The sequence below is a fragment of the Ixodes scapularis genome, unplaced genomic scaffold, assembly GCF_016920785.2.
Source record: "Ixodes scapularis isolate PalLabHiFi unplaced genomic scaffold, ASM1692078v2 PGA_scaffold5__190_contigs__length_132052651, whole genome shotgun sequence".
Taxonomy (NCBI): Eukaryota; Metazoa; Arthropoda; class Arachnida; order Ixodida; family Ixodidae; genus Ixodes; species Ixodes scapularis.
Window position 1 is genome coordinate 123,334,836 of NW_024609880.1, and position 14,052 is coordinate 123,348,887.

The 14,052-nt window shown below is 43.9% G+C and overlaps 1 protein-coding gene across 1 annotated transcript; it reads right to left on the minus strand.

The window, feature by feature from the left end:
* Positions 1 to 866: 866 nt before the first annotated feature.
* LOC115321688 (ribonuclease H2 subunit B) lies at positions 867 to 13,828 on the minus strand. Its single transcript, XM_029981941.4, has 10 exons — positions 13,423 to 13,828; positions 12,500 to 12,565; positions 12,306 to 12,410; positions 11,377 to 11,441; positions 10,770 to 10,881; positions 9,820 to 9,990; positions 6,751 to 6,832; positions 6,159 to 6,216; positions 2,825 to 2,902; positions 867 to 1,174 (listed from the first exon to the last, which is right to left on the minus strand). Exons 1-10 carry the CDS (start codon positions 13,493 to 13,495, stop codon positions 1,079 to 1,081), a joined length of 906 nt encoding a protein of 301 aa, XP_029837801.2. The 5' UTR covers positions 13,496 to 13,828; the 3' UTR covers positions 867 to 1,078.
* Between the last annotated feature and the right edge of the window lie 224 nt (positions 13,829 to 14,052).

Sequence of the window (14,052 nt, forward strand, 5' to 3'; positions counted from 1 at the left end):
AGAAGGTGGGCAGGTGCCATGAAGAGGAGAAACGCTGCGTTCGATCACGATTGCCTGTATGGGAGGCACTTTGGAGTGAATTTATGGAGACTTGTGTCGCAAGATTTATTTGTATCAATAAAAAACGACGCGGGAGAACTCGAAGTGGTCGGGACCACCGGGATTGCATGTGTTGCTTATGTTCAAGCAGCCGTCTGCTCGTTTTAAACAACCATCTTTACATTCAACTGACAGCGGCCCTTATACCACCATCTGTTTATGTGCCGTCAACACAATAATTGTGATGCGACTTAATTGTAGGCACCTAAAAACTAACAGTTTTTGGAGTAAATTGGCTCGGTGTAAACAGTAGACACACTGTGATGTTGACAGTGGCAATCGCTGACTTGAGGTTTTGCTATATAAGAGAGTTTTGTTCATTTCGCTAAGGCTTCTAAAGTAGTCGGACATTGCTAACAAGACTCAGAACCGACAATACTAATGCAAAAAAGAACATGGGGACTCGCGCCAGCACCATGAACACTACATCCCAATGCTGATTTATGCATTGCTTAAACATGAACCAACTCGCCCACACCTTGCCCACACCCCATCGGGCATGCACGGTGCTGCTGGCAAGCCATTAAAAGCACACCAGTTTGTTTGTAAACACGAGTTCATGGGATTTCTTTTATTGAATAATTCACAATTCTTTTTAATCTAAAAAAAAAACTGTACTTTTTTATTACCAGTTTTTTAATTGAACTGTTATTAATAAAAAGGAAAACATTCAGCATATTTTTTTAGAGAAGCCCCCCAGACTGGACATTTCAATACCCCTGGAGGCACACCTACCACTATATACCAACCAGTGCTACACCTGGTACTCCATAATGTAAAGATGCTTTATTAAACAATGGCCCAAAGCCATCACAAATGCTTGTTTCACAAGCTCAAAAATTGTTTTGAGTGGAATAATATGCATTTCTGAGTTGCAGTTAAGTAGTAGTTCAAAACACAATTTGCAACAGATGATAAACATACTATACTAGGTAATGCGAGGAGTCTTGACAATGCAGCCGTAGGGGAGAATGAGATTCTAGCTTCCTTTCTTTGCAAAGAAACTGGAGATGCTTTTCATGCCAGTCTTGTCAACCTTTTGAAGTTTCTTCTGGCCTGCAGTCAACTTGGGCGTCTAAAAAAACAAACATGGCAAATGGAACTTCAATTCAGGCCGTCGCTCCTGCAGGAAATGTTTATGCAACCAAAAGTGAGCTACAGGGTGATTCAAGGAGACGCCAGGCTCTTTAAATCAACCGCAAAATTCGGTTTCTTAACCTATCGCACTACGACTTTGTGCAGCGTTGCCCAAAGATGGTTCATTTTTTCTTTTTTTGTAAAATTTGCAAAGAGCGAACTTACCTGAGGAAAAAGTAAAGAAAGAAAAAGGCTTAGCTCCTATGGAAACGCAGCAACGCCACCGGTCTTCAAACAACACGGCGCCGTTTCGCACGGGAGACAAAAGATGGTGCAATGAACGCCGCCAACGAACGAGCATACGGCGCCGAGAGCCAGCGTCTTTAGCAGACAATCTTTTCGACTCAAAAGTGGCGCGCGTTCCGCAGGCGGCGACAGTCGCAGGAACAAAAACAGGCGCAATAACAACAAGGAACTGCAGTTCCTTGTCTGCTAAAGACGACGGCTCTCGGCGTCGTATGCTCGTTCGTTGCCGGCAGTTGGCGTCGCGGCCGCTTGCACCATCTCTTGTCTCCCGTGCGAAACGGTGCCGTGTTGTTTGAAGACCGGTGGCGTTGCTGCATTTCCATAGGAGCTAAGCCTTTTTTTTTCTCTACTTTTTCCTCGGGTAAGTTTGCTCTTTGCAAATTTCACAAAAAAAAATGCACCATCTGTGGGCAACGCTGCACAAAGTCGTAGCGCGATAGGTTAAGAAACCGAATTTTGTGGTCGATTTAAAGAGCCTGGCGTCTCCTTGAATCACCCTGTAGAATGCTTCCTGCACAAGCACAAACAATCAAGCAAAAGCTTTAAGACAATGTTCTGTGTCCTTGCTGAGTGTGTGCGAGAACTTGGATGCTATCCACCAAGGGACCATTACAACATTTTGTGTTTTAAATTTTTCGCCAGGCGATTTATTGTGATGTCAGAAGACCACTCAGTCAATATTTTGCTACGTCACATATTTTTAATAAAGTAAAAAAAATGCAACTGCTCGAAATCGAAACTGGACTGGGGAGGAAGACTAAATATAGAGAAAGTTGCTAAAAATCATGTGGCTGTCTAACTTTTTTTTTTTCTTTTTTTATCGCAGCCTCTTAGAAGCCACAAAAAATGGGTATCATAATTTTCGTCAATTTTTAGCATTAAGTGTTTGCCTTGAAGACCCATGACTTTAATTATCTTTGGTGGTTGTGTCTAAACAATAGAAAACGGCACAGGACCACGGAGAAGAGAGTGAGCGCGATTTAACTGGCCAGTTTTCGATCAACTACTTAGGATGGAAAGGAAACGAATTTCAAGCCGCAAATTGTGTGGTCGGTAGTTGGGCTCCCTTACATCATGTACAAACAAAAACCTTGGCGAGCATAAGTACCCTGTCAGTGTCCCTTTAAAAGCATGGCAAAAGCTAGGAGATACAGGCAGAAATGAAATACTACAGCCATATGCTACCTATGCCTCAGCCACTTGGTACTGGTCACACAATGTTAACTACCTCGGGTATTTCCGAAATTCATATAGATTCTGCACTGACGGTGCTCTGTTCTATGGTGCACAAAAAGATAAGTAGGTAAAAGGAGCCAGTGCAAAGTCTTCAGCTCATTCTTACAGCAGCTCCCTTCACATTCTTCAGAATGCCTTTGCTGTAGTCTTCCACCGGCTGCACGCTGTCAGCGCCTTTCAATTTCTGAAAAAACAAAAATAAGAATGTGCTAGGGCTAACAAAGAGCCAAACAAAGAACAAGATGTAACCTTTCGACGCAAGTGATTAATCGAAACAAAAGCTCTTTTCGATCTGATCGCACAAGCTATTTCTTAAAAGGATAATGAAGATAATTTTAATGACTTTTTTTTTTTAATTGTGTTTTTAGGCTTTTTGGGAACCTAGCACACTGCCCAAGTTTTTATAGACATTCGTGACACGTATTTCTGTGCCTACAAAAGAACTGAAGAAACCGAAACTAAACTATCTCCACCCTCGTTTATGGGCTTTTGAAAAAGGAGGTGACGTAGGGAGTGACGCCAAGCATGAATAGTCGGTATCAATAGCATTTAGGATGTCGAGAGTCTGGTTACAGCGGCGGGTTATAGCAGTGCGGTCGTTTCGTCGTACCTGTCAACATGGAAGACACAAAATAATGCCGCTCTCATGAGTGAGTCCGCTCTCGCTAGCGAGTTCGAGCTCCCGTTCAATGACCTAACACCAACGGAACAGGAGATGCTTCCTAAGGATGCGGGACTCTGGAATGCCTTTTTACGAGGCATTCCGGAGTCCGGCATCTGAAACCAAAACCAAACGTCTCCCGCGTGTTCTGCGCCGTGTTCCTTTTTCGTTTATTTTGTTTGCCCACAGTTGCTCATTGCTTGTTTCGCGTCCAGCGTAGCAAAGAGAAAAATAATTATGTTATTTTATTTACGGTTTAGTAATCATTTCCAGAGCGATTTATACTTTTCATGGTTATTCGAGTGGAAATCGGAAAAGTGTTCATAAATATCGCAAACTAAAACGTGACCAAGGGCACATCTTTTGTTTCAACCAATCACTGATGCATCTCTTGTGATGTCGCACTTCTAGGCCCTGCAACGTCGCACAAACTCTGCTTTTCCTGGCTTCTCCCGCAATTCTCGGGGCGTCGCTGCAATTGATCCTGGTATGATTATTATCGTGACTGTTTAATTGATTTGCGCGGCACACAAGCACCGGTTTCGGCTGAAATTTGGGTAACGTTGCTTGGGACATGCCTGGAACCAGGCACGTAGCCAGGGGGGGGGCCCATGGGCCAACCCCTCCCGAAATCTTCCATTTTGCTGGGACCTCCTCTCCCCCCTCCCCCTCATACAGCATTTTGTCATGGGTGGACCCTCCTTGAAACAAAATCCTGGCTACGTGCCTGCCTGGAACCCAGTTCAATGACCAAAAAAATATCCAAAATTGCCTTCATTGCCCCTATAAGTCCCAATTCCTTTTTAGGAAAAACTGGAAAAAACTTCAAGTCACTACATCAGCAATAGCCTTTGAAACATTGACTCAACTACCTGTACTGTATGTCGCTGAGACTTCAAGGATTTATACGCTTTTTATGAATAAGACATAGCACTATCTACTACATCTCATTCGACAGAGGTTGAATTAAGAAAATAATGAGGTTAAGATATTACGGAAAATGTTAGCCTTATTGTAATGTAGTGCAAATATTCGAATTTTCGAGTAGCAGTTTCGAATAATATGCTATTCAATATTCGCCTCGAGATGAACTGTGATATATTCATATTTTTTTAAGTGTTAACGCAGCAGGTTAGCCCCGTTGCGCAAGCTTCTTATAGCCAATTCACACAAAAGACTGAATAGCGATTTTCGTCCGCGGAACATGTACCAAGTGACCGGCACGTCGCAGATTCCTGCAATCCGTGCCTCGTCTGCAAACGCGCGGACTGATAAAGTTGAGCCCCTTTTTACTCTCAGATTTTTGGCAGGAGATTGACTTAAAAAGCTTTTAGTCTGGCAACGGTACAACGTTTTCTTGGTTTTCTGACGATTAAAACAAAAATGGTTCATCGTTGCATTTTATACGTTTACTGGTTCATTTTGTTCTGCGATTCTTGGTTCCACACATGAAAGAAACTGCAGAAACATTGTCCGGCTGACACGACCCAGGCCCGCGTACTCCTCCAGGTCCATGTCAAGAAGCTCCCGTCAAAACCCGTCTAGCATGCCGCAATAATTCTTGCACATCCGATCAGGCTTTTACCAAGCAAGACCTTTCCTGTGGCTATGGTGTACTTGAGTGTTGTGCACGCGCACCGATTGTATGAAGGCATCTCCAAATGACCCTCAGCGAGCCCATAACTTCGTCGCTTCTACGCCGAATCCTTCTCAAGCAAGACCATGCCTGTGTCAAAAGCTGGTGGCGCTTTGCGCGAAGTTTATCACGGTGTTTTGTCTCTATCTGTACGTAACAGCAGCGTATGATTCTTTATTGCGGTAGCAAACATTGATTTCTCTTTTGGACAATGGTGCCGCGGTGCGATGTTGGAGTTTCGCAGCACTGTGGGGTGGCGAACAGGTTCGGTTCGTCCTCGCTGGCGTCCGCTCGTCGTCTCCTTCGTGTGGATGTTCTTGGGAGACGGACGAACCACGGACATGTTATCACGTGATCAATCCGTTTGTAGATCAGTCCGTCGTGTCAATGGCTATTACCGAGCACCGGTGCATTGCAGGAAAGCAACACCCGCGGAGCTCGCTTTTGTGAGTGTAGCGTCTCCGCAGTACACCGGTGCTTGGTAAGAAGTGCGCTCAACACTTCAGAAAGTACAAATATGGCAGCAGCGTGCATAGGAGGAAAGCTTCTTTCCAAGGTGGGATGGTGCACGCACGCGCCTGATGTATTTAGGAAGGAACGAAAACTTTATGAATATTAATATCTACATTACAGCGAAATTTACAAAATTAAGCTGGCATGCACAAGTATATGTTAAGCAGACATGCTTTGGCAACCTGCGTTAATCATATGCGATTGAAGAAAAGAGATTTGCTTATTAGCAAGAATGTTTATAAATCTTGTTGATTGGGCATAGTTGTGCATTTCTATAGGTTTAATTTTATATTGAATGTGTTGTTTACTTGCCATTCCAATGTCCAATGTACTTTCGGAGGAAACAGTCAATAAATATAGTTAGATTAAAATTAGCTTATCTAAAAAATTAACAAGTGGAAGCTTGGTAACAACCTTCACAAGTTCAACTGAGTTTTCTTTTAGGCATGTTGCAGTAGTGAAAGGCTTGTAAAAACTATTCGACATTCAATTAGAAAATATTTAGACAAAACCACCATTCGCTTCAAATTCAGAATCCCCCCCCCCCCCCCCCCCCACCATTTGCACATGCCTACCTCATTGTAAGGCAGAGAATGAGACAGTAGAACACAAAGCGGCGAGGACCCTTACTTTTGCTGGTGGTGCTTCTGGTGTCTTTTCAACGATCCTTTCAGTCTTCAAGTCCAGCCTTTTCGGAAAGAAGCAGGTGAATACAGTTTCAGTATAAGGTTACTTGCTCGTCCTCAAAGACTAACAATTGTACAAACACATAATAAGCAAAGAGAGAGGGGAAAGAGTTTCAGGTCTGCTGCAACAGTATTAGTAGTAGCCTTCCAAGTCATATAATCAAGTAATCTAAACAACTTAAATAAACTATGCTCTTCGAGCACCAGCAAATGAAATAGGTATACTCCATCTAACCTTATGATGTACTGCAACAGATGCTATGAACCACTAGAGCCAAGCCATAGCTCGAAGTTTGTCCTATGACCTTTCGGTTGGGTGGACCGACACGCGGCACTTGAAGTCCCATGGCATGCGTGGAGCACTGGATCGATTAACATGGCTTATAACTTCCGTTATGGTAGTACATTGTAAGGTGGAACAGAGCACAGGACTTCTTTTTGAAATTAAAGTGTGCAAGATTGACTGCAGTAAGCTTAAAGCAGAAACGGATTAGGTTTCAACTATTTTCCCAGACACCCGATTAAATCCTGCTCACTTTAGGGATGACTTGAGCTGAGCACTCAACTCGGGCAAGATGTAGTCGGCCACAATAGAGTAGGCAGTCGCAACATAGTCCTCTGAAAAGAAAACACAGAAATCACGCAATTGAGGCTGTCACACTCATTCGCACTTGAAACCCCTGTATGCAAAAGAGTAACGCTGACCACTGTTCAAAACTTCTTTCCTCACGGGCACTCCTGCTAAAAAAAATGGTAGTGTGCAGCCTGGGGAGGAAAAGGTTAGAAGAGGAAAAAAGAATGTGCTGTGGCAAACTGCACTACTTTTCCATATGAAGGAGCTTAAAGGGACACTAACACCCCCCCCAGAAATTTTCTTTTTTTTTTCCTGCCAGGCGATCTATTAAGGCCATCAGAAGACTACCCAATCAATATTTTGCTACAGCATCACATATATTTTTAATAAAGCCAAAAAATGAAACTGCTCTAAACCGAAACTGGATTGGGGAGGAAGAAGAAATATAGAGATGGAGAGAGTTGGCGGAAGTCACGTGGCTGTGTAACTACCTTTCCCTTCAATCAACCTATTTGCGGCTTTTTAGTAGCCACACAAAATGGGTATCATATTCCTTTTCTATTTTTAATATTGAGTGTGTGCTTTCGATGACCCACGACTCTGATTATATTTGGTGGTTGTGTCTAAACCATAGAAAACAGCACGTGACCACGGAGAAGAGAGTGGGTGTGACTCAAACCGGTCAGTTCTTGGTCGGCGGTTTTCGGGCAGAAAGAAAACAAATTTCGAGCCGCAAATTGTGTTCTGGGAAGTTGGGCTCTCACATATCATCTATAAATAAAAACCTTGGCGAGCATAAATACCCTGTCAGTGTCTGTTTAACAATGCTTGGATTTGGGCTAGTTGGTTTGTCATTCTGATGTATACTGCGCTGCAAAGTTACACTTAACACATAAAGACGTAAACTATGAGATGGTAAGAAAGAGAGTTAAGAACATGACTTACTTGTGAATGCGCAGACTAACAACTGTTTATTTTTCGTTTAAGGCTATTTCTCAATAGCCTTAAAACAAAGAGAAATAGAACTGCTTAAAAAGATCCTGCAGCATAACAGGACAAACATCAGCTCCAGGATGGCAAGAGCGTAAACACAAGCACCACCAGCATCATCTGTCTACAAATGACAGAAAAGACATTAATCGTCCCAGTCCTTTCCACGATTTCTCAGGTACATACATGTCATCTAAACTCCAGTCCCGCCTTGTCTACAATAGACCGATCTCACCAGCCAGTTTGGTTACGCCACCGCTGCCGCAATGCATCGAGAGAACTTTAGTCTTTCTGCGTGTGCGGCAACCTCGCTGGAACTCTGCGCGTGCAGGGCACGAACAGTCTCGTGCACTGCCGAATGCCTCCTGTGAACTAAAGTTATGGCTGCCTCGGGCAAGCGCCAAACGCTTAGTGAGATCGGTCTATTGCCCGCAAAGACATTAATTTTCAATTCCATGAATTATCAGGCAATCTTCATCCTTCAAAAGAAAGGTATAAAGGAAGAAGAAACAAAAAATAAACAGTTGTTAGTCTGCGCATTCACAAGTATGTCATGTTCTTAAAGGGGCCCTGCAATCATATTTAAGCGTCTACCTTTTTTGTGGTTTCCACGTCTCTTGGGGTTCGGGCAAGCCAGCAGGCACGGATAGAGTAACTAAATGGCAGTGCGTCATATTTTAACCGGACGACGTGGAAACCTCCTCCACCGACGAGGGTAACCTGCGGTACTGAAAGCGCGCAAAATGTGACGTCTTTGGTACTGGGCTTACTACTGGTCAGAGCTGCTAAAAGCTTCTTTTTAGATGAAATGCAAAATATAAGTGGCGCGAACCGTTTAAATTATTTATAAAAGTAGTTTTTGTTCAGTATTTTAGACCAGAAAAGAAACGAATGCAGTTTATAGGGTACGGAAACAAGAAATGACTCATCAACATACCCGCCACCAAGCAGTGGAAAAGGCGGCGCATTCTAGAAAGGAGTAGTGGGATCAGGCGCCGACACGGAAAGGTCCTGGATGTACGCGGCGGCGCTGCGGTCGTATGGACAGGAGGATCCGACTGGCTCTGAGCATTCCAAAGGCCTTCGGCGAGAAGCTTTTCCGACTGGCTCGGCAAGAAGTTTAGCCGTTTCGCGGTATGGCAGCGCGAACTGGCTCCCATTCTGAACTGATCTTTACCCCGTGTTTGCTGTCGTTTGTGGCCAATGAAGTGTCATGCCAAATTAGTGTTTAGTCGCGCAGCAAATGCAATGAGAGCCGCTCTGGCCGCCCGCTGCATACAGCCTATCCAGAACATGCTTTAGTGGCGCCCTCTCACGCCGCCGACACGGAGTGCGACAGCCGTGAGCGCTCGATGAGCTCACTACCCCTCCTTTAGTTCACGGCCACTCAAGCAACCAAGGACATCATGAGGGAGGTTATTTTTTGCTTGTTTTTGTAATTTTAATTTGCCTATAACTTTTAAAATAAACCGAATTTTGAGAACAGAAAAGCTTCACTAAGTTACTACGTTCAGTGCGCTAAGGTTCGGTGCAAATTAAAAACCAGTAAACAAGTCCTTGCAGGGCCCCTTTAACTGTCTTTCATATCATCTCGTAGTTTACGTCTTTATGTGTTAAGTGTAACTTTGCAGCGCAGCATACATCAGTCTGTTTAACTTACAGTGAATGACTTTGGTTTGCCACCAGCCAACTCTTTCCCCGCACTCGCTGGCATTGTTTGTGTACTCTTTCTTAATAAGACCACGACAACCAATTATTGCAAGACTTAGCTTTGCTTCGTCGGTATGGGCAAAGCAAAGCACATACTGTACTAAAGACGACTCTATACCGCAAGAGTTTTGCTTGACTTTCTACATATAACCACCCAATAGCTCACTCGAAGACAGTAATCGGCTATTTCGAATGACGAGTTTCAAGGTCTCCCCAGATATCCTCGAGCCGTAAGAGCCAAAATGCCAGACACGTTTGCATAACATCCGATCGTATGAACGTTTGGGTGATTGTGTTGTGTGCTGCATGTTCTGGGAGTGAGTGGACTCACGTTCGGTGGGGCGGCTGTCCTTCTTGCTCCTGACCAAGGCGGAGCTCTTGCAGGAGGCCCCCACGGTGATGTCCCGTGCCTTGAGAACTCCTGACACCGCCGACACCTTCTTTTCCAGCCAGACGAGGGCCTTGGCTTCGTTGTGGCGGTACACTTTGTCGTTTCCCAAAACTTCCGGGAGAAAGACAAAAGAATATGTGCCAAACAAGCATTTGGCATGCTGATCAATAGGATGTACGTAGCCAATGGCATGCCTACGTCAGACTCAAAAATCCATGTACACTGAGACGGGCCACCTGTTGCAGTTCAGACACGGAGAAAGTCAAATCTGGGGATTTTACGGGCCAAGCTAACAAGGGCATCTGGCACCCCTCATTGGAGGGCTCAGAATTAGTTTCAACCGCTTGAGGACCTCTCAACGTGCAACCGAAATCTCGGTTCCGCAATGAGCCTCTATCCGGTCAGACACGGAAAAAATGGCATTGCAGAGCAGGAAACTCCACCGTTTCTGGCACATAAAAATCAAGGTTATTGAAATGTGCAAACAGCCAAATTTGTTGTCTAAAACATAGGTTCTTAGAAACCCAGGGGTTTTCCGAGTTGCCATATTTCCTCGGCTGTCTGTACCCCCAAGTATGGAAAGTGTTCTTCCAGATTAAGCAATATTTTGAAACATTTAAGTCCTTCATTAATGCAGAAACAGGTGCCAAACATTCTTAAGTGTAAGCATTGTTGTTTACAAGGTATGTATGATTCTGCAATGATGCTGAGACTAGGAGGGGGCTCTCAATGAAGAGAGTTGGGCATCCCTTTAGAGTCATAGGTATAGGAACCCCTGGTCTACAGGCTTGTGTCAACTTAAACTTTTAGGGGTTGCGAGGGTGCCAAAATGTTTCTCAACATACAACCGTGCGTAAACACTCGGACCCCTGGAACAGTGGCAAACATACCTTTCACATCTGCGATGTGCTGGATGCATTCTTCACAGCCCTTCAGCACATTTGATAACGTGGGGAACTCGTTGCCCTCGGCAAAATCTTCCAACGGACGAAACTTGTTGCTCTGTGATCAGAAAAGGTACGCCTCAGTTTTATGCACCGTCCAAATTTGCGAGAAAGTCATCTTCCCACCATCGTATGATACTATCGGCTACAGGAGCAAAATTTTAATACAAGTTGTAGTCATAATTTATACAGGCATTGCTATATTATAAGCTGATCCAGCAAAAAATATGCATGTGCAGCCTCCAGATTTTTTAACAATATTGCCCAAACGCTGACTGGCCGGTAGATAAGCACCTTATCACGGCGTGAAACAGCCAAGTCAGCGAGGCTAGGCGTGTGCTTTCTGCACACGCGCGTTGTCTCGCTGACCTGCTGTTTCGCGCCGCGATAAGGCGCTGATTTTCCAGCCGGTCGATGTTTGCAAAATATAGTTAAAAAATCTGGAGGCTGTACATGCATGCAGCGAAAGCATGTGAAAAAAACCCTGCTGCACGACAACTGCTTATGGGTTGCTCGTGCGACTACACTGTAACGGTAGTAAAATGTTGCCTACCTTTTGCATAAGTGCCAGTGCAAAAAATAATGGATCCATTGGTGTCACAATGTACAACGAACCATCTGCAAGATGTAGAGAGTTAACACGGCATTTCTTCTGTACTGTGCACCAATACATGCGTTTCCCTAGATAACATTTTCACAAAGGATAAGGCTGTATACAGCAGGTGATCTGTTTTAAAGTAATCAAGCTTCAGATATTTCAAGAGCTCGAAACATCTGGTGTCTAAAGTTATGTTAGCTTCACTCAGAACAAGGACTAGGCTGACGCACAGCGTTGAATATATTAGATTTATATGATAAAACTGAAAGCTGAGCTAATTGGTATTTGTTATACAAGGTGAACAAAACCAGTGCAAAAGACAAGGACAAGAGAGGAACATACAAAACAGGACAAGCACTGTTGTGTATGTTCCTCTTTTGTCCTTGTCTTTGGCACTGTTTTTGTTCACCATGTATAGATTTATATAATTACAGGTGCACTAAAGCAGTATTTTTCTTCGTCACCTACACGAATTTGTATTCTAGAAATTCCCAAATTACAGCTGGACCGTACTGAGGGTGTGTCAGCAGTATTGGGTAGCTCTCCAAGCTGGCATGAATGAGTAGGGTCTTTGCGACCTTGGAGATATCTGGTGATTGGTGTACTGGCTACTGGCATAGATTAAACATGGTGCTCTAGTTCTTTCCCTCTACGTTCTTTCCTTGTGACACTCCTTGTCAGGAGACTCCCAGTGAACATCAACGATACATAGATTTCTAGAAATTTTAAAGTACATAAAACAAACGGGATTCATAAAAATATAAAGTCAATTATTAGGGCATTCTGCATGGAACCTAGCAGTCTGAAACACTAGAGCTGCAAATGTAAGATTTTTGGATGAACAGGAATAGAAAAAAGTTTAATGTAGGGGAAGCGGTACCCACCGGACTCGACGGTGTCACCAAGAAACCACGACCTAAACTTCTCCTTGAACTTCGTCATCTCAAAATACTGCCCCGCATCGCTTCTCACGAAGAGTGCAGGTGCACCTAAAAGATTCCACAGTTTCACGATTATACCGTCCGTGGTCGAAACAATGCTTCATAGGTAATGGTTCCTTGCTTGTTAGATTGGTCACCTGTTTTTGGATGGGGCAGCGATATCACAGCATGCCGTTTCTCGTCCTCCTCTGGCACCAAGCTTTCTGCGAGGTGGAGAGGGCCGTTCAATATGGGCATTAAAAAGACAGAAATACTTTGACACCATCCTGACTAAATAAAAGAAATTATTGAATTGGTCAGGATTAATCTGAACGAAAAACATTACGTGGAATGATACTTCGCTCTCCACGCTGGATGATGTGTGAGTGAATGGGGGCATCGTTTTAGGAAGCGGAGTTGGTGAAAGTAGTTGTGCAACAAAAAAGACAAATCCATATCTTGCCTTCCATAATTAGTTTAGATTTTTGGAATAAGCCATATCTGATTACTTTTAAAAGAAAAGTTGCAATAGTTGCCTGCATTCGACACAGATAAGGTATATGAAAGCACAAACAAAAACAACCAACGCTGTCCACAGGAATGACGCAAATGCCTTATTGGACACCACTGTAATATCTCGGAGTTACCGACAACAGGCAACAAACAAATGCACACTAGTCAATAAAGCGTGATTGGGTCAATCTCCTAGAGAGATGCACCAGCCTGAGAATTTTCCTCATAATCTGTTGCCAGTAAAGATTAGCAGGACAAGCTCCTTTCGCAGCCCTCCACTCTTTCTACTTTAGCAAAGCGAATGCTCGAAAAAAGGTGAGTGGAGAGGAGAAAAAACCCACAACCATGGATGGATGGGTGCTATGGCTACACCCATTATAACGTGCAGTAGTTTGCGCCACCTAGCCTAGAAACCAAAATAATGACCCTCCCTCTCCCTTCTCAGCTAATTCGTTTCCCCCTCTGTCTTTTTGTAAATATCAAAACGGCGAGCACAGCTTTTGAATCGTGGTGACATGGTGCTAGGTGATCAACATGGAGACCAACAGTGCGGGCGATGCAGACTTACTTGGGAGCAACACAACCCGCACGGGGTTCGGTTCCTTGTCAGAGACTTGAACTTCAGCGACACGACGGCGCATGTTTGATTTATCTGAGTAGTCCGGAAGACTAGCTCTATGTTTTTACCGCGGGATGCAAGATGGGAGCAGCGTGCATTTGTTGGATACGGCTGGAAAGACTGTTGTTTTGTAATCTTCTGGACTGGTGTCCCGTCCGCAGGCACGAAGTGGGACAGTTCGAGACCCTTAATAAGGAAGTATTAAATGTTATCCTGTCGATCGGTTGACTCAATCCGCTACCTCTTTGGAAAAAATAGAAAAGCGCCGAGCCTAAAGCCAAACTCGCTAAAACTGCCGCCTGAAATTTCCGCGGTTTTCAGAGTTTCCGGCGGATGCGGATACTGCCTGGCGGAGAGCATATCACAGCCGACGTGTAGTAAGTATTTTATTAAATATTTGGGTAATACTTGTAGATAATATAATATTTATTGTATTAAATTACTTATAAAGGTAAAATTTACTAGGTTCAAAAGTCACGTACAACCAGTATTTCTCGAAATGTTATAAAGTCATCTGAAATTTAAAACTGCGTAAGTGGCGCCATATTTAAAAGAAAATTCACATAGGCCGTATCAGTA

Excerpts from the sequence above, each read along its gene's own strand:
- LOC115321688 (XM_029981941.4), bottom strand. The coding sequence starts at position 13,495 with ATGCGCCGTCGTGTCGCTGAAGTTCAAGTCTCTGACAAGGAACCGAAC. Across the intron at positions 12,411-12,499 it reads GCTGCCCCATCCAAAAACAG|GTGCACCTGCACTCTTCGTG; the intron begins GTGACCAATCTA and ends GGAATCTTTTAG. Across the intron at positions 10,882-11,376 it reads CACTGGCACTTATGCAAAAG|AGCAACAAGTTTCGTCCGTT; the intron begins GTAGGCAACATT and ends TTCTGATCACAG.